Below are 26685 nucleotides of genomic sequence, written 5' to 3'. Positions count from 1 at the left end.
GGCTCTCATGGGAGATTCTGCAGGTGTCAGTTTTACTACCTCGTCAGTCAATGACGTGAAATATGCCATCTAAAAGATTTTAAGTTACCACACAGAATGATGACAGAAAATAAAACTATTAGTCTCTTCTTTCATATAAAAATTCAGGTTTCATTGGATGTCATTGTTAAATTATCTAAAAGGCTATGATGGTGTACACTGACCCCATCAGAGCATCAGCATTGATCCTCTCAGAATATCCATCTCGTTAATAGCAATTAAATTAAATTAAGTCATAAACATCCATCAGTTATGCCTGCGCTATTTCTCTTTTAACGTTCTAAAAAGACAGCATAGGAGTGAGTGACACTGACATTTCATGGGTTAACAGTCTAATTAAATACATGTCCGAACAATTTCTCTCTGCTTTCAAAACAATTCCTTTTTTAAGCTAAGAGTATATTTGACCTTTGGGCTAATTGCAGATTAAGGCCACTAATTAAAATAAGCAAACCAGAGTAATGAAAACAAAATTAAGCTTGAGCATGTTTGGAGTTTTAATAATACCAGGCCGTCCATAACACTAAGCCTGCCATTTGGCTTTCTATGATACGATGAGTTAGAGGCAGAAGGTTTGAGGCATTGTCACTGTGCAGCTTTTTCCAATGTTAAGTCCAGTAACCTCTGTTTGAATTCTTCAAAGACTCAAAAGACTACATTGAACAGACAGCATTAATTAAATGACTTGGCCTGCCTTTGTCTCTCGTCTTTACACTTCCAGGGATGAATGAATGACGACTGAATACTTCTATCAACCTGAATGATATCAGTCATCCAGAGGGTGATGCTTGAATCAGATTCGCTGAAAAGCCCTGCTTGGCGAAAGGATGTATCAGCAGTGATTTTACTTAATGAAATCTGATCTCTGGCCTACTTTCCAAATTTACATATTCATCTTCACTGCAGGTGGGTTCCGTTATTGGCTGAAATTCTCACAGCACAGTGTGACTCAAAGGCATAAATATCACATCTAGGTGGCTGCGTCGGAGGGATGAATGAGAAGGAAACAACGGTGGGAAACCTCCGCCTGACATTAAAAGCCAGTGTTTGATTAATTAATGAATCCACCTTGTTGTAAAATGAAGCCGTCCATTACTAACTGCATACCGATAAAACAATAATAAAAACCTGTTTTTTTTATTTCAAACTGACAAATCAAAGGTGCCTGACCTTCCTTTGTAGTGTAGACAGAGAGAGCTGTCTGCTCTCATTCCTTATCGGAAGAGTGACACTACAGAGTTTGAGCATCATGTTGCAAGATGGGATTTGACAGTTTGCACAAACTTTAGTCACACGTGGAAGGTACACAGACAACCAACTGTCTTGTTTTGCTACATTTTATTTGCTCGTCACTGTTTCCCATGCTTCAACTTAAGCTGTTTGAAACCATGCCAGATGCTCTGATCATCTCTCCATCTCTCGTTCGTTTCATAATCACCAGGGCTGCCACAAGTCAATATGCAGGAAATAAATGTAAAGAAGCCCAGAGTAGATCAGTTGATGCCATGTCAGCACCTCAAATGTTTGAATTATTGACGCGGAGTAGGAAGACCCTGGCTTTTTTGGGATATGGTTCTCTCTTTTATTTACGTTGATGCAAAATGTTGTTTTTTTATATGAAGCCAGTGGTTATTGCTGCCACATTTCTGAGAAAGTTAGAGCAGAATACTAACGGCATGGTCTTTAGCATAGGGTAGCTCTGTCACACTAGATTCAACTTTGTTATTTTGTTATTTCTTACTGTTTGCTAGGATAGTCTGTATGATCTTGTACCTTCCCATCTCGATGTAGAGTTCAGGTTTAAACCAGTGCAGGCGCCTCTCCCTCTTCAACATCACTTGTTTTTCTTCATGGCAAGGTTTCACTTGCTTTGCAGAGTGAAGCTGTGCCCTGTATGCTTCAGACTTTGCCAGCCATTTGTACGCCTCCTTCCTCCTCCAGTACCCTACAGCTGTGAATTCTGATCACATATTCCCCATGGCCGTATTTATAAAAAGAAGAGCACCTCACTCTTTTTCCTGCTCACATTAATTGGCCAACAAAACTGTGATCATTTTTAATGAATTATGAGCATGCAAGTTAGAAGTGCGTCCAGCCATAGTATTGATAGATTTCTGGGCATAATTGAAATGCAGGGACATACTGTCAATACTTCAAATTCTTTACATCACCTTGTGTTTTGTTTGCTCCAACCCTGCCTTTCCCTCTAAAGCTCCCATCATCTGGGCTTGTTTGGAATTCAAGCCCTGCCCTGTTAGATACACCCACAACATGCCCCTCTCACTCCCCTGACAGAGTTGTTCAGGGGAGTCATGACCATCTCCGATAAATAAGAGGCTAAACCTGTTTACTTATGGTCAGGAGACACATCTTCATGACCCCCCCAGTATTACAATGTCAAGTCATGACAAGAAAGTAAACAACTATTAGTGGAGTGTGAGCATGTTTGCACAGTATTAGCATTTCTTATTAAGAATCATTATACAATATAACATTTGCATAGCTGTACACATCATTTACATTTGTATTCCCTACATACTGTGTGTGCACGTGAGTGTGTGTCCAGATCTGCCTCAGTGCAGGGGGAGGATTGCACTAGTGGATCAAAGGTAGAATAAATGTTCATTCCACAGTTCAATGAAATCACTTATTGGGAGTATTTTAACATCAGGCATCAGGAGTCTCAGTTGAGCATTTGTCGACAGTTTGCAGTATCCATTGAAATACTGTGGCTTACAATTCAAAAGAGAAGACTTCCTCGAATTGGATACTGATCCAATCCTAAGTAGAGTTAAAGCCAGTACCCTCGAGCTGTTTGGATGTAAATCCATTTCTCTACATCTCTCCAAAGCTCTCGTCTTGATTGCTATTTGGATTCCCTGCTGCATGCGGGGCCTGAATAAGTGTGCGGAATCTTGATCTTCTGCAGAAAAAAGGTCTTGCTGGTACTGTTTCAAAACACATTGACACACAACAATTTCATCTTTTAGCTTGGTCTGCATTTTTTTATTTTTTTTGACCGATCAAAATAACAAAAGACAAATGCCTTTAACATTGGGGCAGGCTTGCATTAACCTGTCTATTGTGTGGATGTTTTGTGTGTTTACACAGCTGGGGGTGACTTAGTGAACTCTCCTGTAGCATTAATGATATTTCAATTTGTGCTGGTTGTGGTGTGGTACTCATCAGAGCAAACCCACCATCTCATACATGAATTTAGTACGATAGGTGGAAATTTGTGTACCTTGAACCATTTAGTGTTTAATACAGACAATAGATCCCTGGTGCTGTCGACTCACACAGTCCTGCACACTAAGCCGGTTATTTATATGCCTCGCATTGTATTAAAAGAAGGAACACAATGTTCCCTAGCTGTTCTGAATAGAAATCTTAATTAATTAATAAATCTTGGCAGCAGAACCATTCCTGACTGACAAAAAAAACAGGACAATGAAGCCCACAGATGGCAGTGGGGAACAGTGTCTCTGTGTGTAAGCTGATAAGTCATGCACTGATGAGTCCATTTCTTAATTGCAATGAAAACTCATTTTCAAATCTGGCTGAAGAGGTAGGGTTATTAATTGATCTTTTAATTAAAAAGCTTGCGTTCTCTGGGTTCTCTTGGCAAGTAATAGTTTGTAGCTAAATAAATCATATTCGGTCTTAAAGCACACCAATTAATCATTAATAGTCACGTGAGATCTACTTAAGGCAAGCGACTCAGTGAAGCTTTGTACATTAAGGTGCAATGCTCTCTGAACAAACCGTGTTCATTAATATTAGGAGAGAAGGTTCCCCATTTTACTCATCATTAACCAGTGTTGTAATGTAATGAAGTACAAATACTTTGCTACTGTACTTAAGTAGAATTTTGACGTATCTGTACTTTGTTATTTATATTTACGGAAACTTTTACTTTTGCTCCACTACATTTCCTAAATTAAATGTATACTTTTACTCCACTACATTTCCCCTAAGCATCTTAATTACTCATTACTACAAAATAAAATCAGAAGAAATTTGTTACACTGTAAAAAAGCAGGTTTGGCGAATCATTGCTCCTAAATTGCCAAGATAATGCACCCTTCATTCCAGTTGGTGACCTCATGCCTTGCTGTTTGTTGCCAAGCTGCAAAAAAAAAAAAAAAACATAGGCCAAAACATAGAAGAGGAAACATAATGTCATGGAAGCACCCGGTGCAGGCTCTGCCGCCACGGTAACAGACGATGACCACCCGACGACAGTGGTGATGAAGATGACATTACACACCTTTGGCCATAAAGTTCATAATCAAAGTTTTGTTTTACTTTTACTGTTAATACTTAAGTACATTTAATACTAAAAAAAATACTTTTGATACATTAAGTACAGTAAATATCACATACTTTAAGATTTTTACTCAAGTAATATTCTAAAATGAGACTTAACTTCTACCAAAGTAATTTTTTGGTAAAATACTTGTACTTTTACTCAAGTATTGCTTTCAAGTACTTTGTACAAGACTGTCATTAACATGCTTGTATTAATGCACATTATAGAGATGTACAATTTGAGACATCATCTTTGTTTTGATGACAAGCGCCGCATAATGCAGATGTAATGAAAGTCTGTTTGTGATCGACCTACAACTGGCCATTTGTCACCCGGCAGGGCCTTACAGCTCCCATTTTTCTGCCATGCCTGTGCTATTCCTGGACCCAAACCCTTACCCCCATCTGGTGGAGTCACCATGACTCCAGGCATGATTTACAGCACCACCACAGATCTCCACTGCTCCAGACACTAAATTACCTGGATTATTGGGCCTTCATGATTTTTAGTGCACTACTTTGCATTACTCTCCAAATCCTGTTGGTGAATTGCACAATATACTGTATGATGATATAGGACGTGCCAGCATGTTGAAATTGGAATTATTGGATTGGACTGGATTTTATGGCTGTGATCCGTCTTAACAGATCCCAGTGCCAGGATCTAAATTGGAAAGACTTGATATTATTGATATGCATATAAAAGCGGAGCATTTAGGACCACCTACAAAATGATGGGGGGTGTTTTTTTCTTTTCCAACATGTTGCAAAGGTTTCTTGTTAAGTTAACATTCTTCTCATTTGGAGCATAGAAACTATAGTCTGGGGAACTTTTATGAGAGGTGCCCTTGATAAGATAGATGATGATACATGATCAATATCCCTGTACCGGCTTCAGGTAATTTCTGGATTTATATTTAAAGTTACCATTCCTTAGTTACACAACTGGGAGGGATGGCCTATACTGTTCATATTGTATGCTGATGTTAGTTAAAAAAAAAAAAGTGTGTATATATATATATATATGTGTATATGTATATGTATATGTGTATATATATATATGTATATGTGTATATATATGTATATGTATATGTGTATATATGTATATGTATATGTGTATATATATATATGTATATGTGTATATATATATATATGTATATGTGTATATATATATGTATATATATGTATATATGTATGTGTGTGTATATATATATGTGTGTGTATATGTGTGTATATATATGTGTATATATATATATATATGTGTGTGTGTATATATATATATGTGTGTGTATATATATGTATATGTGTGTATATATTTATTGATTCCTTTGTTGTTTTAATCTAATTTAGCTTGCCAGAATTTTAACGAATTTTTAATAGAGGACAGTAATCCAAGTTTACCAGAAATAGGATATCCTTTGAGTCTAATGAAGAAAGCACAGTGTTCTTTTTGGCAAAAGGCTGATCCAGTTGGTAATAAATAAAAGGGGACACATCAAAATGCTCCAACTTCAAAAAAGGAAGAACATCTACATGAAAGGAGCAAATTTACACAGACAGTTTGCCAGTTATTTTGAGTTCTTCGTTTTAACATAAAAGTATGTGGCCAGTGGCTCTATGAGTGAGGTTTCAAGTATTGACGCACCTGCCTGGGCCACCATGTCCACTGTCCTAGCAACTGTACAGCGCAACAGGCAAGTCACCATGCTGCTTTCAGAGGCTTCAGATAATCAATGGCCCCGCACAATGACACCAATGGAGGATTACAAGGATTCACTAAGCCTCTGTCTGTCGGCATACTGCATTGATTTTGTCATACTTGTTATTGGCTTATATTTCTGGGCTGTAGTTCACTGTTACAATTTTCTTTCTTTTTCCCGTTTCTTTTCTGTAAGTATAGTACAGCTATTCTCTGATGCACGTTGTCAGATGCTAATTACTCTGATGCTACTTTACCAAAAGCTTTAGTAACCCTATCATTCTTTGCAGCAGGTTGTTGTAGCTCCTCTGCAAAGATGTTGATGGGACTGTAACTTTTTTTGCAGATTGTCTTAATGGTGTGGTTACCGTTAATGCTGGTTGCGGTTAAAATACATACAGGTCTGAAGCAATCTTTGGAGTTTCTGAAGCCAGAAAAGTGTTATACTTACTTACTTAGTATAATACTTTGAGTTTGGATGTTTCATAGACACAGGGTACAAACACCCACAGCACACACACGCACAGCCAGCAAATACATCCAGTCAAGGTCTACTAATACCCCCCAGCATGGCATCAGCATTTCATACAGTGATATATGAACAGGAAAAGCCTAAGCATAACCCATCACTTGATTCACTGTCTCAAGTCCTTCGGATTATTCAGCCCAGCAACAGAAGAGAGGGAATAACTGTATAATTGGCACAAATATGCAAGGACAGAAAATCAACTTCATGACTCATGCGAAGGTGCTCATTAGGATGCAGACGAAGGTTGGTGGAAGGGCATCCATCATCACAGAGTGCACTGTCACCTCAGTGCGCCTATCCTACATGATCATACGCCGCATGTACAAATGCTCACATGTATCTTTTTCACCTTGCACAGATCTGTTACATCCCACCTCATCTAGCTACAGCTTGGCAATATGTCTATCTCACAAATAAACATGAGAATTCACTTCAGAACTATCTTATTCAGTAGTAATAGACTATTCAGACATGTTCATATGTTTAATTTGTCATTGTTTGCAGTTTGGGGAGTTTTATGTCAGTTAGGACCTTGGGGTTGTGTCCAAAGCTGCATCAGTCCATAATGTCTGTTAGTAACATCTCCAAATGCAATTGAAAGGAAAGGTTTGCAGGCGCTTGGCCAAGCTCCTCCACTGGATACAGGCTACAGCTTGGATTGACAGGTCACTCTTAAAGGCTCATTGTCAGGAATATAAATAGTTTCAGACATGGTTTGGCAATTTACTGCTAGCTGTAGGACGTGCTCTAAGAGTGTGAGCTTTTTCCATGTATCGTATGCTTTTAATCTGAATCTGTATGAAGGCACAAAGTAATTTTGCTTGTATTGTATTCATTTGTATTGTAGGACGACAGGATTGTCAGGCTGTTTTGAGTCAAGCAGTGGGCATGAAGCCCCTGTATGCATTGAGCTCTGTACAGTGCTACTTACAGCAATCACAGCTTGTCCTTACTCTTTTAAAGAGGGTCATTTTTGTTTGTCCACAGGTTATGAGTTCAGCATTTCTCTGACAATGGCCATTAAATTAAACATTTTTATTTTCATCCATGCTGTATTCAACACAATTATACTGTCTATATAATTTAAATTCATTAATTTATTTACTTTCAAGACTAAGCAGAGTAAATATTTGAAGTAGAAAAGGACTGGGCTGCCTCAGAAACCGTCCATATGTATAGCTGCCTTCATGACACTGGCAAAGAGATTTACACCACATTTCAGCACATGAAAGGAGCCTCATTTTGCATTCACAGAACCTGCCGGTGCCATTGAGTCTTTGAACTTCCATTAAGCCATTTATCACCATGCAGTGCAATTCATTTCTTTTTCAGACATTGGGGATGGATGCCCTCTTCCCTCCCCAACTCCGCCTCTGTGGACTCTGAGTGTTGAGTTTACACAAAGGGTCCTATCTTGCACTCAGCGCAGTTGCCTTTGTACACCGACGCATGTATCATTCCTATTTTGCACCTGACGCACAGCGGACTTTTCCCTCCACAGACGCACGTCTGTAAATTAGGGAATGTATTTGCGCTCCCGGGGGCGTTTCAGCGAAAAGAGGAGGCGTGTTCCGGCGCAAACGTTCCCCAGTGCTATTTTGCACTTTCAGAAAACAATTCCGCCACAGACCAGGAAAAACCTGGTCTAAAGTCAGTGGCGCTAGTCTAAAGTCAGTGGCGCCTTATTCAGATGCTATTTTAGAGACGAATGCTTGGCCATAATGTAGCGTGTGCACAACGCGCATACACTTCTCTCATCTACAGCAGTTCACATTTATGAAAACCATACATAATTACAAAGAAAAATATTACTGAAGCATTCTTAGTGACTTGTTGTGTTTTACACAATATTTCCATGAATCATAGATGTGTTGATGACATAAATGAGGAAATATTAGAGGACTTAAGGAGACGTGATGTTGAACTACGGTGGGATTGGACACTACGGCGGGATCTGGTCCGGGAGTAATGCGCGATGCGCTCCTGATGGAGCGGGTGGACGGAGATGGAGTGGGGGGAAGAGGAAGGGGCACAACAGGAGCAGGTGGTGCGTTTGGAGGCCCACGCTCCATGGCTGCAGCAATCCTCTCCAGACTTGAGGAGATGCGCCCGAGAGGCCGCAGCAACATCGCCACCCGGACAAGACGGGCATTTATTACTTTGCCGCATCCCGGACAGCTCCCGCTGGCGTGCGCCAGGCAAATCCGCCGCCTTAATAGCAATCCGCCACGGAACAATACGCCTGCTCTTAAAGGGAATGTGAGATGACGCTCTGATTGGTTATTTTCACGTTACACCCAAACCACACCTAGCTACTTCAGACCAACCCATTTAAGATTTGCGTCGGGCGCAAGACTCATTTATCCCAAGATCCGCCCACAAAGCTACTTGCGTTTTGCGTTTCACTCTTGCGTTTCAGATCATTAAAATAGGGCCCAAAGTAATGTGTGCACTGACCAAGATGTCGGAGTTTGTCATTTTCAAGTAAAAAAATCAGTCAATACATTTTTATTTGTCTCAACAACCCTCCTTCACCAGTGGTTTGTGTCTTATTATGACTTATACATCATTATCCTTTGGACTGCCCTTTTGCTGGTGATAACACAGATGTTTCTTTTGACTGGTATGTCTGACCCTGCAACGTCTCTCTGTTTTCTCCAGTTGCCCCATCTATCCATGAGATGAAAAGCCATGGAGTTGGTCTGGGACGCACAGCTCTGCTAAGGTGCGAGGCAGCTGCTGTGCCCTCTCCGACATTCGAGTGGTACAAAGGTGAAAAACGGTGAGCCCAGTTTAAATGTATGAGCTGTCTTGATAAAATGTGTTGGCGGCATCACTCAGATGTCCACTGGATGCAGACGCGTCACGTTTCTGTTGCACAACAGACATCATAGCTCATCATGGCTCAAGCATTTCAGAAGTGAAGGGTCATAGAGCAGTCTGTTTTTTTAGCCACATTTTATATTTTTTAGAATTATTTGCTGACATTAAAAACACATTTCCAAATTATTAATTCCGCAGTCTGGCTCAACTGATGTATATTGCTGGGATAAAGCCTGACATCACGTGCCGAATGTCAGGCTTTATCCTAAGCTTAGCGCATTGTGACTGATTTAAAGGTGAGCTTCACAGAGCTTTTAAAGATAGACTGTTTAAAGTTAGACTTTGAACTAAAGTCTTCCATGCTGACACAACAATTATTAGCTCATACTTGTTTGCAATTGTGAATGTGTGATAGGAAAGGTGTGCTTTTCATTTGTTTGCTTTTCCCCAGAGACAATGCATTTGTTTTTTCTGCTATTCGTCCTTCGGGGAGAGCCCACATAAATGTTCCTGCAAGAGTAATTTGTGCCTTGTCCTCACCATGCATCCTAATAAAATGTTTGCTGGCAACTGGCTTAAATCATTTGCGCCACATACATCAATCAGTCTAGATTCAAGTGTCAGTTCTTGAATTTAAAAACCAAATTACCCCCATTACCCATCATTTACCTACTCCTGGTGAGCACAATTTCAATCATCAGCTCACACTGTGCTAATTGTAATTATGGGGTGGATTCAATTTATTCAAATTGCTAAGGAGGCAAGTTGGCATGATTCTAGTCTTTACTTAATTCAAGGACTTTTGTGACTTCTTACATGGCTGAATGGTGATTTATTTTCGGTCCTCATCATAAAAAGGACATTAGAAGGAGGACTTAAGCACAGAACATGTGTAGCGTCTGTACAACATTACTGTGAATACTCCATTGCCCATTTACTGTGTGAGACCACTTCTAATTTTGGCTCTGTGTTGATTGCAGCCATACTATCAGTGCAGTGCTGCTGCCAATTTGTCTCAATCATAAGTAGTGTGACAGTTTAGACAACCAAATCTTTCTCCTGATGTGTCACTGCTTTCATTCTTCAATGGGAGTGGGTGAGTGTTTATGTGTGCGTATGCAGGGGTGGGAGGTTTATTTCAATGTGACAGAGGGGAGCCTTGACTAGTTTGATGTTGAACTATGGAAGAGGCGAGACTCCCGCCGAGATTATCAGTGAATGTTCAGCTAACGTTTGTGGAGGTCGCCGTGGGAGAGGGAACAACAGATTTGTGGATATTTGCTGGACATAAGGTCACACATAGTGTTTCAACTCAGAATGCTTCTCAGAGCAACTCGAGTCAAGCTAGAGATCAAAGGGGGGGAGTGGGGGGGGCACAGCAAGGCCAAGAAGGAAACGTGTCTCCTCTGTGGAGGATTTTTTAATGGTTTATAATGCCAAATGTGAAACTGTAGCAGTAACAGGAACCACACCGATGAAAACAAACTCAGTTTTAATATCTACGATAATCTCACAATCAGGATGCATGCTGTTATAGACTGAATTTTAATCTCTACAGGCTGTTAAAGATCATCACGACCACCAAAGTAAACAATTAAACATTTGTCAATGTCACAGCACAGATGCCAGGCACAACTGGAATAAGATTTATTGTAATCCCCCTGCACCTGCAACACAGCGATGAACAACATGTCAAGTGGCACCCAGCTGGTTCATCTCTGGGTCATTTCTCTCCCCTCTCAGTCCTTCAGAGCAGCTCTCCAAGGCAGGCGTGACAGACCAAGGGATAGATAGATGTGTTGAAGAGGGTGATGAAGTGCTGTACAATCTGAAGATCCACTAAAGGATGACAAACATTTGTACCGTCTTTGACTCATGCTCCCCCGCCCCCTGACACTTTGTGTGTGGGTGAGAAATAAAAGCTTCATTTGTTGTGATTGTGTTCTGTTTACAGGATTATCAAGGGTCAAGGCATCGACATCAAGAGCCTCAGCTCCAGATCAGTCCTTACAGTGACCAACATGACAGAGGATCGTTACGGGAACTACACATGCGTCGCCTCCAACAAGCTAGGGACGGCTAATGCCAGTGTGCCTCTCATTCGTAAGTTGTCATTCTATCTGCTTGTGGCTAACTGGAGTGGTGGAGAGTGAGAGGGCTGAAAGAGTGTTGTGGATGTCAGTGGGGGTTTGTGCCCTTCAGAAGTGTTTTCATTTTTGCTGCAGCATTCTTGATATACGTAGAAAAAGCTAAAGTGATGCAACTGGGTGCCCACACATCACCAGTAGAAGTGGTTTCTCATTTCCTAGTCATCAGTTTTGTGAATGTTGATTGTCTATTATGGTTGCAAAGGCTGTATGTGTGTGAGTGTGTGTGTGTGGTGTGTGTCTGCTTTAAAAGTCTACATCTGCATGTGTACTGGACAAAAACACCACCTGAAAAGAAATTTAGCTTTGAGGTAACAGCATTGTTGAATGCCAAGTACTGTAGCAGTATGACTTAAATTTTAAAGAGGTCTGAGAGTCAGCCCTTTCATAGATTTTAAGACGCAATGAGGCATCTAACAGTGATCCAAAGAGGCCAAATATTCAGAGGCCATACTGCTGGTTCATCAGCAATAGAATAGAAGATAATTTATTCATCCCATGGGGAAATTCGAGTGTCCAGCAGCTCACACATAAACACACATTCCCATACGCAACACATGGGGGATGTTAAAAAGCCTGATGGCTGAAGGGACAAAGGATCTGCTGAACCTCTCTGTCCTACAGTGCAGCGAGAGCAGTCGCTCACTGTAACTGCTCCTCTGTCCAGCCAGGACGTTGTAGAGGGGGTGGTTGTTATTACCCATTATGGCGTTCAGTTTGTTACATGCACGCCCCTCCACCACAGTTCTTAATGAGTCCAGTCTTCTGCCCAGCACTGAGTTGGCTTTTTTGACCAGCTTGTCGAGTCGTCTGCTGTTTTTGTCTGTCATGTTGCCTCCCCAACAAACTGCACCATAAAACAGGACACTCGCCACCACAGTCTGATAAAACAGACGTCAAAAGATCTGAGCCTCCTGAGGAAGAAGAGACGACTTTGCCCCTTTTTATACAGAGCATCTGTATTAGTGGACCAGTCAAGCTTGCTGTCCAGGAGCACACCCAAGTAGAGCTGAAGATCTTTGCCCGAACCCGACGGGACCCGACGGGTTCGGTCGGGTTCGGGCTTAATTTCTATTATTTTTCACGGGCTCGGGCCGGGCTCGGGCTTGCGCTTCGGGCTGCATGGTATATGAGCGGTCAGGTGATGCGTTTCGATTAGCGTGAAAATGGATCCTGAGGAGGTGAAACGGAGGCTGGTCTCTGGAGGACTTAATTAATTTCTATGTTCCAACTTCCAAGTGGCCTATAGCCTCCGTTATTCATGAATAAATGATGTTAAAAAATGTATAAATGACTCATTTTTTACGAAAGACAAAGGAGCTGTGTGCGTGGCGTAGGTCTCTTTTTCTTTCTCTCCCTTTTCCGCCGAGTGGTGCGTGTGCCCGCTCGCGGTGCGAAGCGCGTGTCCGACACTCTAATGACTGCTGATAGACGGCCTTTACAGTCGGGCTGTAAACGGGTTCGGGCTTTTAAAAAGCTGTCAATCAAAATGTACGGGTCGGGCTCGGGCCGAACTCTGTCGGGCTCGGGCCTTTTCGGGCCGTACTTTTAAGGCCCGATTACAGCTCTACACCCAAGTACTTGTAAGTCTGCACAACCTCAATGGCCTCCCCCTTTTTGCAGACCGGCTGGCAGGTTGGCTTTGACTTCCTAAAATCCACCACCATCTCCTTAGTCTTGGCGGTGTTCAGGAGGAGGCAGTTACTATTGCTCCAGTCACAGAAGTCCTCCACAAGGACCATGTACTCCTCCTCCCGTCCACTTCGCACACATGCCACAACAGGCGTATCATACGAGTACTTCTGAATGTGGCACGACTCAGAGTTGTACTTAAAGTCAGATGTATACAAAGTGAATAGAAACGGAGCCAGAACCATCCCCTGTGGAGCCCCCGTACTGCATTCTAGAGACCCAGAAACACTTCCCCAGCTTGACAAACTGCAGCCTTGATGTTAAGTAGTCCATTATCCAGGTGGTCAAGGAGGGGGCCACCCCTATACTTACCAGCTTGTCTCTCAGTATGAGGGGCTGGATGGTGTTAAATGCACTTGAAGAATCAAAGAACATGATCCTTACATAGGAACCAGATAGACTGCAGGATTAGGTTATTTGCTTAACACTCCAAAACTAAGACAGCAAAAGTTTTCACAGAACACCGGCCCATCAAGGCAAAAATCCAGGTTCCATCCTGAGGCAGTGGGACCTCCAGCTTGGTGGTGCAAAACCCAGTTTTCAGTGGTGGGAAGCCAGTGAGGGTTCATGTCCATGTCAGTGCACTAGCAACTTATTCCAGTTGGTCAGGTTGTCTGCACAGAGGGGGTGAGATCGTGGGCAGATAGTTTGAGCCTCTGGCCGTATTTGGTCCTCCTGGTCAGGGTTGGTGGATTCATGTGTATTTGAGGAGATACTTCGCTACCAACACTCTACCAACAGTAGATAAGGCAGTCATAACAACTGCAGTACAATGGAAATTGGCCATTAAGGAGAAAAACACAAAACTGCGTCAAAACCTCTGTGACACAGCCCAAGAAGAAATGTTACATTTTGAGCTTAACAAAGCTAGTAATTTATGGGTTCAATCATTCCAAAAAAGCATGATAAGAAAGCCATCACACAAAGGCACATGCAATTGTATGAGGAGGTGAATGACCCGTGAGCACTGGAACTGGGTGTGGGTTGTAATGCGACCATCTTTCAATCCTTTCAGATGGGTTTGAGTCTAGAAAGCCTCCAAACAATAGTACATGTTGCCAACTGCTGAAAATATTGTGATGGTAGACTTGTACAATATACTGTAGGCAGCCGTCTTATCATAGTCATAAGGCCCACTGACTGGAGCAAGAGGCAGGGTATAAACCAGCCGGCCAATTCATCCGTCTAATATAGGGCTAGCTGGTGATTTTAATGGCTGATTAAAGTTCTTGAGTTCTTGATCATGAAAGTATAATGGGCTTATTAAATCAGGGATGCTCAAAACACAGAAATTATCAAACAACATAAAAGCACCTTAAAATGCCCTAAGGCTTATTCAGGTTACTAACAGGTCAATTAACAGACCTTTTTTAACTGTCAATTTGGATCCTGGTGCACAGACAGGGTTACATCATATATATTTAAAAAAAGGGAAAATCCTCTCCTCATTTTTTAACACATTCCAGAGTCTGTAGTCCACAGCCACTCCACTCACTGCATGTACCCATCTTTGAATCTCCATGGGAAGTGGCTATCAACCACTTTAATTGTTAAAAGAACATGACACTTTTCCTAGAATGTTACAATATCCCATCTACACATATAAAGTTGTTCAAGAGCACTCACACTTTTTCTAAGTCTACACTGTTAGGCATTTCAGTTATTTTGTCCACCCGCTGTACCTGACAACCAGCAAAAAAAGCATGAACATATTTTCCTCAACATTTTAGAGCAAGTATTTGCGAAAAAAAAAATTCCATTTAATGTATTCAGTGATGAAATATGAACAGGTGAATTAAATTATTCACCAGTTTGCGCTGCACCCTCTGATGATAACATTGTCCCTAGCAGGCCGGAGACTCTGAATACAAAAAGATATTTCCGTAGAGTTGGCAGTTGTCAAAGGAGCACTCCACTCTCCTGTTTGTGTATGCACAAAGAACATCAAAGGCTTGTCTCAGATCCTCAAATGGATGATCTTAATGTGACACAAGCGAGGCCTCAAAGGCAGAGCGGCAAAGAAACACTCAGAAAAGTCAGAGGAGGGAGCTTCCTGTGCTGCCACCCCCAACTTCTCTCTCCTCCATTCCCTCTCTTTATCTCTTTGTCTGTCTTTCTATCGTGGCTTTGTCTCTCTGATTCTCTTATCTCACTCTCTTACTCTCTCATTCTTTTATCCTCAACAGTCCCCCCCTTGTCTCTCATTCTTCCTCTCTATCATCCTTGTTCTCGCACACACACAGCGTCTCTCTTCCCTCCTTTTTCTCGTTCATGATCTCCATTTATGGAAGAGAGGCCAATTCTGCTGTCGCTCTTAATGAGAAATGGCAAGCAATCGCCGCAGTGCACTCTCACCGTTACGTCGACGCAAATAACAAAACCCAGAGGTTAGATTTCACCACGGGTGACTTTGGATTCCTATTTTAGAACCAGTCGATAGCTATTGATGAGCAAGATGGGAAGGGGGAATGGGTATGCATATTTGATAGAGCATCATACATCGAGGTGAATTTTAAGTGGAAACACAATGTGGGTGGTTTGCAGTGAAGGAATTGAGTATTTATGTATGTATACAGTAGTTTCTTTGGATGTTTCCATTACACTGCAAGGTATTTTGTATTTGTATTTATTATAAGGATCCCCATTGGCTGACGCCTAGACGACCAGCTAGTCTTCCTGGGGTCCAAAACAACATTTAATCAGGCAATATTAAAACATGTCATGACATATACAGAAAAGAAAAGAAATACAATATCTGCTTACAGAACTAAATAACAAAAGAGACTCAAAAAATTAAACAACAACAACAAACCAAGCAAATTGAGAAATATCTTGAAAACAAAGTTATATATTACAATATATTACATGGCTGAAATTAAGGTAGCTCACATAGACAAAGAAGAAAATCAAAAAGCCTTCTTGAAACACAGCCACTGTGTTAAAAGATTAAATATAAACTGAAACACTACGCATTCAGGGCTCAGTTTCATTAGTCTCTTGACAAGATTCTGAAGTTGACAGGTCCTTATCCTTCAGCAGTGCAAATCCTTTTTGTTTTAACCTAACACAGTCACTTTAAATCAGTCCAGGAAAAGGCTTGCCATTATCGCTGATGAGATGAACTGTGACTCTGGAAAGCCTTCTCTCAGGGAAAGTAAACACACTTGCCTTCCATCCAAAGCGGCCACTGGAAGACAACACTTGTTTGGTTTGCGTTTCAAATTAAACAATGATGAAAAGCATCTTGGCTTAGTGCACATCCTGACATGGTAGGTTCTGACTAATTTCTGCATTTTTTAAAATGAGTTGGATGGCCGTGTCCTCACTGTGCGCTGCTCTGCTGGTTTGGATTCAACTCTGCCAATTGTGTTAGACCACGTGGGGTTTTTGTGCTGTTAAACCATTAGTTTTAGGATTGCGATCTCTTTCAGCTAAGTACCACTTTAAGCTGTGTGTTTAAAGCTGTGGTAAAACACAAACGGTAACACTTCACTTGAAGGTATCTATATAAGAGTGACATGACACAGTCATGACACATGAACCCTAACTCTAACCCTAACCATAACTTGCCATGACAAAAACCGAATGACACTTACTAAAAGAAGCGTTTTGTCATAAACGTTTCTGACTTGTTTATGATGTTTATGACATGTGTCATGTCACTCTTATGTAGATACCTTCAAGTAAAGTGTAACCACACAAACTAGGTTCTTTGGAGCAGAAAGTTAGCATACAACCTCTTTGTCACTACTTGTTGGATTACTGTGTGTGTGTGTGTGTGTGTGTGTGTGTGTGTGTGTGTGTGTGTGTGTGTGTGTGTGTGTGTGTGTGTGTGTGTGTGTGTGTGTGTGTGTGTCTGTAAATCTTTTTATACCTGAATACTTTTTGAATAACACAATACCCAGGGTCATCAGCGAATGAACAAATATTACAGTAGAATAGGCCCTTGTTACACTTCCGTCTGTACTGCTAAACAGTTGTTTGTTACAAATGTGTAATAAGCTGAAGAATGATGGCATACATGTAGAAAAAAATCAGAAACAACTTTAGAGGCTTTTTGTGCTTCTATATATGTTTGCAGGTGGAATATTTGTGTTAATTGATTACAACTGAACCACAGCTTCCACAGGTCTAGATCTGCTATAATTTATTTTCAGTCAGTTCGATTCAATTATAAGACACAGGTTTTGTCTCAATTGCTTTCCAGTAACAATAGAAGAGTAATAGGCGAAAACAAAGCAGTGACACTGGAACAAAACCTACAGAGTGTGGAACTGGATAGCTGCATTTGTTTTTACACTAAGAAAGATGCTAGTTCCATACATAAGGAGGAGTTAGTTAAGTAAATCATTAGCTACAGTAGATGATGTGCTGATTTGTTTGTTGATTTAGTTATTGAGTTTATGTGACAGGCACTGTGCATATTGTAGTCATTGCCATAAATTAGCCAGAGCTAGCCCAGTAGTTAGCCAGATGTTACAGTGAGCGTGTCTGTTGTTATGTACAATATAGGTTGTTCATGTGTCCACAAGTTTATGTACCATTAGTGCTGACTTTGCAAATAATTGTGCAGGAATTACTATAGCAGGCTCAGCAGTATGATCATTTCAGTTGGACTTGCTTGTAAAAACCAACAGTAACTACAGTTAAACCTGGACATCCACTGCATAATAAAACATATTTTTAACCATGTTGTGCATTGTTTTCCTATTGTTATTATTATTATTATTGGTATTTATGTTTCCATCTTTCCAATTAGTTATAGTTCCATACTAAATTATGCGTTAATATTTTGTGTTGCTGAAAACCCTTTTGGGTTTTTCAAAGATTACTGGATATTTATTTTTCATTAAACTGAATGCTGTGATTTGAACTTAATGGTAATACACGAGGCACAAACTGTGGCTACAGCTGAGCCATCCATAAGTCATGCATCCAAGTTATAATGTTGTCATGCCAAAGAGATACTGTATCCAACAGTTTTTCTTTGATGAAAGTTTGTTGAGTATTCTTGCTGAATAAGAGAATACAGAAAAAAAAACATAATTTTTTAGCATCTGCATGTTGTGTTTCTGACACGCACACCTACATAATTAAGCATTGTGTTAGTTCATGCAGGACATGGAAGTCATACGCCCACTAATTGAATTTCTATCATTTCTATCACATGTCACAAACCAATCACAGCCATTCTCACATTGAGCCGGTAGATTTAAATGGCTCCCTACTCCTCACTGATCTCTGCTACACCAATGCTGCCTCACTCTTTTGAGCTACAAGTGTAAGTGCAACTCTCCTAGTTTAGAGTGTTAACATGACTTAAAGTTTAAAATAGCTTTTAATGTCGTGATTTGGACCCACTCTTGTATACAGGGGGGTTTCAGCATTGTGCTTAGCATGCAGCTTGGCTGGTCCAGGGAGCTTTATTACAGCGGAGCCTTCAGCACCAAGCATAACTGTATTTCCATTTGTTACAATAAATGTTTAAATCTATGATGAGAGTGTTCCTGACTAAACTATATATACATCACACACACACACACACACACACACACACACACACACACACACACACACACACACCTTGTGATGATTTTAGCTGAGGTATAACAATCACCAAACTGGCAATCCCTATTTCAACTTCCCATTTCATGTGCTAGATGGAAGTGAACTTCAATGAAAAGACTGAGGCTGTTCACTCCAATTTTCTGAAGAGTCCTCCAGCTTAATTGGTCAAGCTCTTATCCCCCAGCCCACCTCGGCTTAGCCCTGGAGGAGATTTTTCTCCGTCTATACCTCTGCCTTCATTTCCTCTTTTCTTCTCCCAGGGCAGTAATCGGAAGAGACTGATGGGGGAGAAAAAGAAAAAGAGTTACTCTCTCACTCACTTGTCACTGCTCAGCCTTCCTCAGGCAAGAGACACACTGCTGGCTAGTTGGTTAATGAACGCTGTGTTCGTTTGTCACGCTTATCAATCATTGCATGTGTAGGTGTCATTTCGACATGTCTCATCTGCCATTGTTGTTGATGATGTTGTTTGTTCCCATACCGTGTGATTGTACCTGAGTCACGGAGCAGAGATGCAGGAAAATGGGAGCTAAAGGTGAAACGTGAAATGTGGGTGTGTGATTGCAGCTTAACATGCATGGAAATGATACTGAAGCTATGTGGAGATTGGAAGGCAGGTTTTAGCAAGCTGTTTTCATCTTTGTGTAAAATTGCTACCTCTTCTATTTATGTGTCTACATTGGTCATGAAACCATCTTTTTCTGTTTGTCGTTCAGTGTTTTAAGATGAACACAATGGATTATTTTGACAGTTTTTTGGTGTCTTCATTCAGATAGTCACCTATGAAAATATGCTGAATAAATTTAACATGGCGAGGTTGCAGTGTCCCTTATTTTCCCCCAAAGCACCCTTACAGTGTTGCGCCATTTACCTCATTTGAATGCCTGTATTTCCATATTTAGGCAATCAGAAAAGTCATTAACATTTTCCCGTCTCACTGCGATGAAGACATTTTTGGTGCTATGGCAGAGTGTTCATCCTGCAGCCCAGCGGGCAATGGACTTTATACCCACCCACCCTCGCCGACTTGTGTATGAGGCCAGATACACTGCTAGGAACGCTCATCCCTGGATGACTGAGCCCAGTGGATGCTCACAGGATGATACACTCTCTGGACAGCATTAAAAAGGACATAGGATGAATAAGTAATTTGCTGGCTCACAAACTAACACAGTACTTAACACAAACTCTTCCATCATTATGGAGGGATCAGTGAGAAAAACTGTTAAATAGAACAGCTAAAGAGTTTACAAAAGCAATGTGTAGAAGAAGTGTGAAGAATAACTTGAAAATGCACTCAAAGCAGTGAAGATTAAATGGTTTCTTTTGAACATCCTCTTGCTAACTATTTTTTATGGGGTACTGAGTAAGATTTCTACTTCACTATAGCACAAATGGCCATATTCTGTCTGTGGGGGTTTTAGAGGATTAGGATCAATATTATTGACTAAGACAATTTATGAGTTGCTGGCTTTTGGCACAAATACTCTACAGATGGAAATGTTCAAGACATTTTGCCTCTTTGCTGCATGCTTCTTTTGGATCTTTGGTTTTGTTAGCTTGCTACCTTGTCTCTACTATTGTGAAAATATAACTGAACACACCCCATGTTAAGGACCCTCACATACTGTACAGTAGGTGTCTGAGTCTTAATATTGCAGCTTTAGTATTAACTCCTCATTATGCATGTGATGAGCTAAACTGAGCGGGGCCCCACATGAACACTGATTCCTACAAATCATGTCCTATAAATCTCTCGCATTATCCCGTCTGCAGAGAACAAAGAGAATAGCAATCCATGAAATGAAATAGCTGTGTGAAAACTAATGTGTTTCATCTTGCAAGTGAGCAGGCTGTGCAAGGTCGACTGCCACATACAGTACAGTGGTGAAATGATGCGTTGCTCTGCTGAATGAGAGAAAGAGCCCAAGTTACTGTGGAGCTATGTCGGAGAGAGTGCATGTCAAATGATATGTTTCACGGTAACGGACGAGTGTCTGTATTAATCAGATTGCACCTGCCTGCCTGTTTGAAGAAAGAACTAAAAAGAAACTGTCTTCACATATGGGCTCCCCCAGGAGTACTTAAAGTGGAAACATTTGTGGAAGAAAAGATGAATTCGACCATTTCCCCACCAATACGCCGAGGGAAAAGGCATATCATATCACGTATGAATACTGATTCCTACACAATTTCCCCATCAAAAAGAATGATGAAATCAAGTGAAAGCAAATGCTTTATTGTTGTTGGCACAACAGTGGCTTTTTAAACAGCAACACAGTCATTACACAGTTGTTAGAGCACCTCTAAAAAGCGGCACAGAGAGCACAGATTGAGAACATGGTGTGGACGACAGTGCACCCTTTTGCCCCACAATTGAAATGGCCATATTGAATTTCCATGTGAATGGATTAAAATAGAGAGTTTAAGTAGGCTTCTACACTATTGCATGGCCAAGTAGGATTTATTTTTTGTGAAAAGGTGTGAGGTTTAATCATGGCTGCCATGGTTTCCCTTGTGAAAGATAAGCTCCTCTGCACCATGAAGCTTTCTAGAAGAAGATGGGGTTTTACCTTTCGTGAGAAGCATAACTAGTTTTTGAGCTACAAGTGTAAGTGCCGTAAACACAAAGCTGAAAAGAGCCCTATGAGTCCAACCAGCGCATTACTTTGAGTTGAGCTCTCATGGTAAAGCATTGCTTTGCCACAGATCACAGATTCTGCTCCCCGAGTGAGTCACTGCACAAAGCTGGTGACAGCTTATCTCGAATTAAGTGCTTGTTTACCAAACCGAAAACCATGCTATTTATTTATTTGTCTCAAACTTCAGATCAAATGGGCAGTAATGTTTACATTACAGTGATATATTTATACCATACCATCATTAAATAGTTATTCTACAGCAGACCGGGATTTAGCTTTAAGCTTTTAAAAGTCAGAAATCAAAGGAGGCCTTGGTATCAATAACATCATCAACATCTAAGTGTTAGGGTAGTTATTGGCTACAATATGTCAATATGTACAAATTCATTCTTCTCTAAACAAGTTTGGTCCCTTCCATACCAAAATCTATAGAAACATCTTTACCATTAATGTGACTAATGGCCGGGATACATATAGCCGACGGCCGACCGTTGACCGAAAACCCCGTCGATGTGATCAGTCGCGTCCCCGAGGTCCAAAAACCTGCCACAGAACAGACCAAAAAGACGAGAGGAGACTAGACGTAATACATCTCTATAACAGCAGGCAGCGCTAATCTGTAATGTTGCCCAAGAAATGAAAACCGGCAGCTGATTGGACAAACGCGTCACATGGGTTTGTTTTCTCCGGAAATTGAAAGCCAGACTGTCATGGCGGCCGTTCAGAATACGATCTCATATTGTACTAAAATAGTTCACTGAAACGTGTTTCTGAAAACATTTTAAGTGAGAAATAGGCCGTGCAGTTGCTGAATCTGTCTTCATTTCAGTTCAACAAAGGTCAGTTTAAAAGATTTTGGTCAGATTTTGAGAGACTCTAGTCACCTCATTACGCACGTCATTTCCGGTTGAGCCCCGACGGCCCTGCCGCCGACCGAACATGTCAGGTCGGCCAAAATGAACGCCGACAGCCCCCCAGACGGACGACGGCACGGGACACACCGAACAGATTTGAGTCACTGACCTCGCCAGACTGTCCCACAGCCGATAATCGGCCTGATGTGTTCCGGCCTTAACACAAGATCTACTTGGTGTGACATTTTACTCATACACTTCGAACGTGAAGAAGACATGTTTGCTGCCGTCATTCCGTGAATACACTCAGTTTTATAAGTTTGAAAATTTCTGGATTTGACATTATTCCATCTCCCAAATGCCACCAGTGGCTCAGCCTGACATGAGTTCATAAGGTAATAAGATTGGGACTCTTGAGTTCCGTCCAAAGAGGGATCAAAGGCAAACTAAAGGTTCCCCTTTTTTTACTCTTTCTTCTGTCAGTTCATACAACCTAAAAAGTAGGAAATTAAATGGAAAAACTGCCAGTTGTTAAGCATACCAGAAGTACGCTAAATGTTTTTCACCCAATCACGGAAGTAAAGGCTGGACTACAATAGAGCTGTTTGGAGCAGTTTGTGAAAAGTGTTTTCTGTTGGAGATGGTAAGTGCCTTTGGGGTGAACTTTGGGCTTTTTCACTTTGTAAACCTAGAGCGTACACAAAAAAAGATATATAACACAATAAAGGAAAGGGAAAAAGCCAAAAAGCATAATATGAGCAGTGTAATGCATGGAGAGGATTTGTCTCCATTCCCTGTCCTTTTGTCCTTGCATGCATTTTTATTTTTATTTTACGTCTCCATTCTGTTAATAATACATGAATGTCCTCTTTCCCTCCCCCTCCCCCTTCCCCCCTCTCCTCCCCTGTAGCAATTATTGAACCCACCACCACTAGTGCTGTCTCAAGCCCAGGTCAGTATGTCACCATGCTGTACACCAAATCAGCAAATAGGTTTGCTGCCTCATACTAACCTGAGCCGAAACCCTTTCTTCCATCTTGATTTATTTATTAATTGGCTGGCTAGAATGCCTGCTGGGTGTACAGCTTAATTGTATGTCCTTTTATTTGTTTGATTTGCATTTCTTGTTTGTTTTTTTCTGTTAATTTTGGGTTGGCTTCTACAGCCTGGCTACATATACTTCCTGCAGCCTGTGTCATCACAACACCCTGCCCCCCTTCCTCTCATTACAATGCCACCTCCGCCACCAAACGTGAAGCAAACAGTAGTGTCATCAAAGTGGCTGTTCCATAGGCCTCTGGGTCTGATGCTTTTCATAATGCTGATGGCTTGTTCTTCTTCTCTTTCTGGCTTTCTCGCCACAAACACCACCACTCTCCTGCTCCTCAGTGCTACCTAAATGCAGTATACATCAAAGGCAGGAAGCTGTTGGTGGCAAAGGCCCTTAGTTTGTTGTTTCCAAGATGGATTCTCTGCTGTATTTGTACTTTTACCACTCCCTTTATGTCTTAATCTTCCTATATCCCTCTCTCTCCTTCCTGTCTCTGTTTTGTCCTCTTTCTAGAACAATTAGTTGGCGCTCTGCCACCCTCTTTAAACTGATCTCCTGCTAGTGCTGTTGTCGGTGCTACACTTTCAATGTCGCCCTTGTTCCCCCCCCCCCTCCCCTCACTGTATTCTGCCGCTTCCACGTTCAAGCCCAGAGTAATCCCCTCTGCCTGGTCGTCTTTTCTCCCTCCCTAATGGTTTTAAGCAAGTCACAGAATGTAATCTCTCATACTGGTTACATTATTTTTGCATAATGCTCATCACGCGCACAGAAACATGCAGACATGCAGACTTACACTGAAAAGCTTTTTTTGCACGGATACATGCAATAGACACCAAAATGAAAACATGAACATGAATTATTCAAACATGCACCTACACTTACAGTACACTCTTAATCACATGTGAGGATTCATAATGCATGATGAATCCACGTTTTTGTGACTTTCATCCAGCTCTGTGGATAGACGCCATCGTTTTTTCCTCTTGCGTTTTATGGAGACACAGCCCTGGATTAGCATGTGTTCGCCTGCATTCTCTACCTGTCTATCTGAGCCAAATATAATTATCCATGGAGATTCTGTCAGATAACAAGTTAAAATAGGCTCAGCAGCAACGAACAGTCCTGGCATGGCCCTGAACTCTCATTTGATGTAACGCTTGCAGAACAAATGACAATTTCATGGTCCAAAGGAACACCACTGGTTTCAATCGTGGAGATAAACTCACTCAGCGTCCTACTGTTCTTGTTTTGTTCCAAGTGATATTTGAAGTTAATTTTTTGATAGTGCCCTCACTAAGTGGCTTGGCAAAAGGGAATTATTTTAGGTTCCTGCAAATGGCTCTTTGTCCCAACTGTTGTTTAATCAAGTTTAATAATTAATTTTAACAGTATATTATCTGCTTGTATTACCCCTGTGAATGAGTTTGGGAAGATGTGCTTCCAAAATAAGTAATGAAATTCTAGTTTGCAAGGTAAGCGAATCAGGATATCTCTGAAGTGGAAGAAATGTTCACCCCCCACTGCATTTGGAGTGCATGTTTCAGCCCATTGATCAAGGGCAAATGACAAAAAAATTCAAATTACATAGAGAAAACAATGTTAATAGGAAACAGTTCTGCTTTTATATCTAACCTTGTTGTGCCAGCTCTAATAGAAATCAGTTCAGGTGGGCCAAAATGTTAATGTGTAGGTTAATTGGATAATTTTTGCATTCTGGATATTAGATTGTTTTATATCAGAGCTTGTGTACTCTGATCTTTCTGTGATCTGAAGACACAACTGTGAACATTGTGCAACAAGAATAGTTTTTACAATGATCCCAATGTATTGCCACCCAGCTGTAACACTTAAATAATAAAAGTCAGATGGATTACATATTCTAAGCAGGTTTTAAGACTTGAGAGATAGCGTACTAAAATAAAGAAAACCATTTGGCTGCTTGGAAGATGGGAATGTTTTTTTTCTTCCTTTAAAGCAAAATTAATTAAATAAAAAAAAAACAGCAGCAGCAGAAAGTATGCAATTTAATGGGGGACATATCATGAAATACTTGTCATAATACTCTCTCCTTAACTCAGAGTCCACAAACAGACTAGCTCCATTAGTGTTACTCTCAACAAAATCACACATGTATTAATCTGCTTTAAGTTCTGTACATCTTAAAGGGGACATAATATGAAAAACTCACTTGTTCAGTGTTGCACATGTATTTTAGTATCTGCAGTGCCTATCAACCCATAAACTGTGAAATAAGATAACCCAGTCAGTTCTTTGTGGGCTGCCTAGATCAGAAAAAGGGTTAAAAAGGGTTTAACACGCCATTCAGATTTAGCTCCCCTTCCTATTTCACATGTAGGCTCATTGGAATATACCATCCCCCATCTGAGTAGCTCCACCTACGGCTTGAGAACTACCTTTGCAGAGGTACGCCATATTTTACTCGCACGCCAGTTAGAGCAGACTGGGCTCACGGGAGGGGGGCTTAAAGAGACAGGCGCTTAAACAGAGTGTTTCAGACAGAGGGTGAATACAGGTATATTCAGACAGAAAGAGGAAAATAATGTGTTTTTTTTAACATTATGGAAACATGTTCTAGTAGAAAATACTAACTAAATACAAGTATGAACCTGAAAATGGGCATGATATGTCTCCTTTAAAGTTGATTTGCTAAAAACTTCAAAACCAAGTATGGTTCTTTAAGTTAACCTGATATTCGATTATAGAAGATATATTTATTCTCACCAGAAAGGTAGCTAACTATTGAGTTGATCAACTGAAACTAGACCACTAACTATATCACTCATACAGTATGGATTTCTCGAATAATGAAAACATGAATTGCGTATATTAATTGTAATGCTCTTTAGGCCCTGAAAAAGCTGTATAAAGCTGCATTTGTCACAAAACTGCCATTGTTGGACAACACAGTGCAATAAGTTGTTCCTCTTAAGTTGTCGATAACTTGAAGCACTTATCAACAAAACCTAAAAAATAAATGGTTGACACCCATACTGTAGCAGCTCGAAGCCGCCTGGTATCATCCAAGGAGAAGAGGTAGAGATGGTGGACTCATACAGGCACCTTGGGGTCCAAATCAACACAAACCTGGACTGATCAGACAAAAACACTCTTCCTATGAGGAAACTGAGAAACTTCAGTGTGTGCAACAGGCTGCTGAAAGTCAGCGGTGGTCAGTGCACTGTTCTTGGCTATAGTGTGTTGGGGAGGCAGCATCAAGGCTGGTGATGCCAGTTAACTGGTAAGGAAGTCCAGCTCTGTGGTCTGGCTGGAACTGCACAGTCTGGAGGCAGTGGCAGAGAGGAGGAGGAT

At 41.0% G+C, this 26685-nt stretch overlaps 1 protein-coding gene across 4 annotated transcripts in view; it reads left to right on the top strand.

The window, feature by feature from the left end:
- negr1 (neuronal growth regulator 1) overlaps positions 1-26685 on the top strand; it is a 194638-nt gene that overhangs the window by 127535 nt on the left and 40418 nt on the right. For 3 of the 4 annotated variants that reach the window (XM_039811023.1, XM_039811021.1, XM_039811022.1), the window contains exons 5-7: positions 9240-9360; positions 11356-11504; positions 23215-23256. In XM_039811023.1, coding sequence (XP_039666957.1) covers positions 9240-9360; positions 11356-11504; positions 23215-23256 — 312 coding nt within the window. The remainder of the gene's footprint in view (positions 1-9239; positions 9361-11355; positions 11505-23214; positions 23257-26685) is intronic. The other variant, XM_039811025.1, reaches the window with a different exon arrangement.

This window comes from Perca fluviatilis, chromosome 9, assembly GCF_010015445.1.
Source record: "Perca fluviatilis chromosome 9, GENO_Pfluv_1.0, whole genome shotgun sequence".
Taxonomy (NCBI): domain Eukaryota; kingdom Metazoa; phylum Chordata; class Actinopteri; order Perciformes; family Percidae; genus Perca; species Perca fluviatilis.
Note: the sequence above shows the minus strand (reverse complement) of the source record. Positions and strands in the feature narration are given on the sequence as shown.